The sequence below is a fragment of the Anarrhichthys ocellatus genome, unplaced genomic scaffold, assembly GCF_004355925.1.
Source record: "Anarrhichthys ocellatus isolate YVR2014 unplaced genomic scaffold, GSC_Weel_1.0 scaffold560, whole genome shotgun sequence".
NCBI classification, from domain to species: domain Eukaryota; kingdom Metazoa; phylum Chordata; class Actinopteri; order Perciformes; family Anarhichadidae; genus Anarrhichthys; species Anarrhichthys ocellatus.
The window spans coordinates 22,348-27,856 of NW_022280534.1; the positions used below are offsets into that span (position 1 = coordinate 22,348).

General features: G+C 40.8%; 1 protein-coding gene across 1 annotated transcript in view; it reads left to right on the forward strand.

The window, feature by feature from the left end:
• LOC116376740 (ubiquitin-conjugating enzyme E2-17 kDa-like) overlaps positions 1-5,256 on the forward strand; it is a 9,139-nt gene extending 3,883 nt beyond the window's left edge. Inside the window, exons 2-7 of the mRNA XM_031838209.1 lie at positions 943-1,006; positions 1,090-1,121; positions 1,544-1,621; positions 2,234-2,339; positions 2,429-2,522; positions 4,666-5,256. Coding sequence (XP_031694069.1) covers positions 943-1,006; positions 1,090-1,121; positions 1,544-1,621; positions 2,234-2,339; positions 2,429-2,522; positions 4,666-4,711 — 420 coding nt within the window. The 3' untranslated portion in view covers positions 4,712-5,256. The remainder of the gene's footprint in view (positions 1-942; positions 1,007-1,089; positions 1,122-1,543; positions 1,622-2,233; positions 2,340-2,428; positions 2,523-4,665) is intronic.
• The last annotated feature ends 253 nt before the right edge of the window (positions 5,257-5,509 follow it).

A 5,509-nucleotide genomic window follows, 5' to 3' on the forward strand; every position in this document is an offset into this window, starting at 1 on the left:
TGTGTGGGGGGGGGGCGCTGGGGCAGGCAGGCAGACTAACACAGGCCTGAAATACCCCCCCCCCCCCCAATATACCCTGCTCTGTCCACACAACTCTGAGTAAAAATAGATGTTGTGCTTACACATCAATAATGACCTCGTGTGTGTCGGTTTGTTTTTAATGCTGCGTTCACACAGACATAGAAGTTCAGCTTCATGTTTAAAAACACATCTTTCTTTGTGGTGATGCTGCTTAACTGTTGGTGCCAATCATTTGATGAATAATATGTCACAAATAGTGAATCGTCCAAAGTGACTGTTGATGAAAACCTCAGATATTCAGAAAATCGTAACTATCTGCATTTAATACCGTGGCTCACTGGCTTAAGAGGGTTGTCTGGTAACCGCAGGGTCAACGGTTCGATCCTCGACTGTCACGTGTCGTAGTGTCCCTGAGCAAGACACTGAACCCCCGGCTCCCCCGACGCCTGTCATTGGCAGCCTACTGCTCCCTATATACAGGGATGGGTCAAATGCAGAGACACATTTCGTGTATGTGTATATGACAATTTAAAAAAAAAAAAAAAAAAAGGGTTTCTTTAACGAGTAGTTCGTCATTAATTCTGAAGATGTATTTCTGCATCAGTGAATCCCCAGGTCATATTTAAAGTTGGAAGTTTAGCTGTTGACGTTTTAAAAACAGGAAGCGGTCCAGAGAACAAAATACAAACAAAGCAGACGGACCGCAAACGCGTATTTTAAGTGATTTTAAGTGGTTTGTTTCAGTGAGACGGATGATAATTAATCTGATTATTTATCTTTATATCATCTTACTGGTAAACGCCTCCTTTTATTTAAATTATTTTACAGACTTTAAAGTCGGTGTTTGACGTCGAGGATCCTAATCTCTGTTTAATTTCTTCTTCTTTATTTAAACTTCTCTTTCTTCTTCTCTGTTTTCAGGAGCTGACCGATCTGTCCAGAGATCCTCCGGCTCAGTGCTCCGCTGGACCCGTCGGTGAAGACAGTAAGACGGTTTCACTCTTTACATTTTGTTTTCATCCGACTCGGCAAATTTCTATGTTAACCCTCTTTTCTTTTTGTCCCCAGTGTTTCATTGGCAAGCTACTATTATGGGGCCTGTAAGTATTAATCCACTCTGACTTCAGTGTTAGATTCATCATTTCATGACGAGACACAAGAAATTAATTTTTGTGAGTTTCTGCACAGCTTTTTATTTAGATATAAATACAGACAAACGAACCCAAAGAGAAAATAATAATTTATAAACAAATAAATAGTGCATAAGTTATAATATAACACTAATATAAGTACTTGTGGTGTAGAGATATTCCAAAGTGAATAAACTTTAATGTGTTATTATTAATAATTGTATTTAATGTCTATGCACAATGAGAAGTAAAGACGTACAGCTGTACATTTGTAAACTGTTAGTAAAATAAAGTGCAGCACAGTTATGAAAATGTATTAACATGCACACAGCTGTTCCTAGTGATGCTCTGTGAATGTATAACCTGTGTTTTGTGTGTTTTCTCTGCTGCAGCCGGACAGTCCCTATCAGGGCGGAGTATTTTTCCTGACTATTCATTTCCCCACAGATTATCCCTTCAAACCACCCAAGGTCAGTCAGCCGCCCTAAAGCATCCCCTGCTTTATGGTCTGTTTGACTCTAAATGGACCATCATGTACTAAATGAACATCATGCTGTATTGAAGAAGACTTGAAACTAGAGATTGAGACCATAAACTCATGTTTACAATGTTTACTGAGGTAATAAATCAAGAGAGAAGTAGAGTCATTTTCTCATAGACTTCTATACAACCAGAGGAGTCGCCCCCTGGTGGACACTAGAGAGAATGCAGCTTTAACACATGAAGCTTTGACTTTAAAGAACTGGAGGTTGTCACCTGGTTTAAAGTTAATATTTATTGTTGGTAAACCAGCTGAGAGTCTCACTCATTCATGGTTCTCCGTCTCATTATGTTCCACTCTAACTTTCTGTAAAGCGGTCCTCTCTGGTGTTTACACTCGACCAACCATATTCACAGTAGAAAGAGATGATTCAATAAACCTGAAAGATACTTCAGAAGGAAACTTAGACGTCAGTTTGTCTTGAGCAAAATCTGCTTTGTGTCTTTAAACTGGAGTTTAGCTTCCTGATCCGAACCATCGAGTCCTAAAATAAACTGTTATAGAAGCCGCTCTGATTCTGTTTCCTCTTCTTCCTCTTCAGGTCGCCTTCACAACAAGAATTTATCACCCAAATATTAACAGTAACGGCAGCATCTGCTTGGATATATTGAGATCACAGTGGTCTCCTGCATTAACTATCTCTAAAGGTAAGACGGTGTACAGAACGCTGAGTGGAACTCATTTCAATTTAAGTTATTTAATTTCACTGTTCAAATGTTGTTTTTTCTCTCTGCAGTCCTTTTGTCCATTTGTTCTCTGTTATGTGACCCGAACCCTGACGACCCGCTAGTGCCAGAGATCGCCCGCATCTACAAAACAGACCCTGTGAAGTGAGTTTATATCTGTTCAAATACAAACTAACACACTGAGTTAACATGAACATTATATATAATATATATATATATATATTATATATAAAATGCTGAATTATAAACGTCAAGCTTTGTAGATGCGTGTTTAAAATACAGCAGGTACTGAAACCATCTTCATTAAGCCGATGAGAGATGACTGTATATAATAATAAAGTATTTAATATCTTATGCTCAGTTGTTTTTCAGCTGGACCTGTAAACTTACATCCAGCCTAAAGTAGCAGCTCCTCAGGAGTTAGTAGAGCAGAGTGTGGAGGTGTTTAACCAGAGTGTCTGTCTCAGGTATAGCAGACTAGCCAGAGAGTGGACAGAGAAGTATGCCATGCTGTGAGAGGGTAAGAGCTCAGCTGTCGTCTGATTGGAGCAGAGCTGCTCAGCTGTCGTCTGATTGGAGCAGAGCTGCTCAGCTGACCGCCCTGTTACAGCTCCACGAGGCTGGGTTTGAAGCACGTTGACTCAAAGCATGGCTCCACATACAGAGTCTGAGCTGCTGCTCTTTCATGTTTTAGTTATTTTAATGATTAATCCTTCACGTTCCTACACTTCAGTTTAATAAGAATACAGAGACTTCATTAAAGGGACAGTTCCATCCATTTTCCACCGCTTATCCGGGGTCGGGTCGCGGTGGCAGCAGGTCAAGCAGGCCGACCCAGACCTCCCTCTCACCGGCAACATGTTCCAGCTCATTCTGGGGGATCCCGAGGCGTTCCCAGGCCAGCTGGGAGATGTAATCTCTCCAGCGTGTTCTGGGTCTTCCCCGGGGTCTCTTCCCAGTTGGACGTGCCTGGAAAACAGTGGGAGGCGTTCAGGAGGCATCCTAATTAGATGCTGAACCACCTCAGCTGACTCCTTTTCGACGCGATGGAGTAGCGGCTCGACTCCAAGCTCCCTCCTGATGACCGAGCTCCTTACCCTATCTCTAAGGCTGAGCCCGGCCACCCTACGGAGGAAGCCCATTTCGGCCGCTTGTAACCGCGACCTTGTCCTTTCGGTCACGACCCAGAGTTCGTGACCATAGGTGAGGGTAGGAACGTAGACCGAGTGGTAAATTGAGAGCTTTGCCTTCCGGCTCAGCTCCCTCTTCACCAAGACGGTCCGGTGCAACGCCTGCTTTACTGCTGCAGCTGCACCGATCCATCTGTCGATCTCCCGCTCCATCTTACCCTCACTCGTGAACAAGACCCCGAGATACTTGAACTCCTTCGCTTGAGGTAGGCACTCCGTCCCCACCTGGAGGGAGCAATCCACCGGTTTCCGGCAGAGAACCATGGCCTCAGATTTGGAGGTGCTAACTCTCATCCCCGCCGCTTCACACTCGGCTGCAAACCGCCCCAGTGAATGCTGGAGGGACAGTTGTGATGTTTAAACGTGTGTTTATGAGGTAATGCACCACAGTCTGTGTATTAATACATCTAAAACACCACCAGACCTCATTCACAACAACATTTTAAACGTTCATCACTTCCTGTCTGGATTTTGCCTTTCTGTGTTTCACACAAATTCTTTCATAAGTTTAAGTACATAAGTATCAGCAAAATGTATTCAAAGTACCAGAAGTAGAAGTTCTCGTTCTTTATTACCTCAAATTTATTTAAATTTTACAAACGGAAAAGATTCTGATTCATCTTCAACAACGTGTTGAGTTTTATAAATGGAATGTAAAATCTTTAACTGTAAAGTAACTAAAGCTGTAAAAAGTACAATAGTTTCCTCTGAGATGGAGTAAAAGTATTAAAAATACTTGTATAATATTTGTATGCTTAAAGTGTATTAAAATGGAATATATTAACTAATTCATTATTAGTATCCCAAAGATTAGTAAAATATCAGTAAAATTAATATAGATTAAAAAATAGATCATACAGACGGAGTTTACTGAATGTTTCAGAGCGTTTTATTACAATGAAGAGATAAACCTGGTGTGTGTGTGTGTGTGTGTGTGTGTGTGTGTGTGTGTGTGTGTGTGCGCGTGTGTGTGCGTGTGTGTGTGTGTGTAAAAACCTTCAGCACTGAGTGTGTGTGTTGTGTTCTCGGGCATGGCATCGTCCCTGGTCTCCTGACAGCAGCTGATTGACTCACCTGCACCTTTAATCTTCCTTCAGGTACAACAAGACGGCTCAGGACTGGACTCAGAAATACGCCATGTGACCCTCTTCTTCTTCTTCTTCTTCTTCTCTCTCACTGCTGGAATAAACTTTGATTTTCTCATGTGGCCACACCCCCCCTCTCTCATCAGCCAATAACAGCAATTTGTTCATAAATTTTCATTTTACTCCTAAAACGCTTTTTAAATTCTTGATGATTATTTTTCTTTCTCTGCTTTTCAAAATAAAAGTAAAATGAACCAGGTGAAGGCTGAGGACTCTTTGAGCTGTGAATGTGCCAACTGAAGAGACAACTTACAATAAATAATAATAATTTAATGCATGTCAGTGATTGGTTCATGTGCTGCTCAGATATATATATATATATATATATATATACACACACACACAAAAGTAGGAAAAAAGGAAACGACCGCCCGACTTTGTTTTATTCTGTTTGTTTTTAGACGAGAGAGCCGTTAGTTCTTCATCAACACTGTTCTCCTTTTGCACTGAAGATGAAACTCAAAGCTCTCATACAAGTCGTTGGTCAACTCATTGCTCTGTGACGAGGGTTTTTATCAATAAAGTTGAACAAATTGCAGTTTTCCTGTTGTACTGTTTTTATTTTTCTTCTAATTGTGTTTTTAGCGCTTCAACTAAAGTCAACTAAAGATTAATTATCTTTTTTTAATCTGCAGATCTTTTAAAAATGTAAAACATTCAGTTTAATGTCTCGGAACACAAATAACTAACATCAATAATGAATCGCTCGGCTCTGATTTCTATTGATTGAATTTTAATTAAGTTTAAGTTCAATGAAGCTGCTGATTCATCAGATGTAACAACTTAAAACAACTTG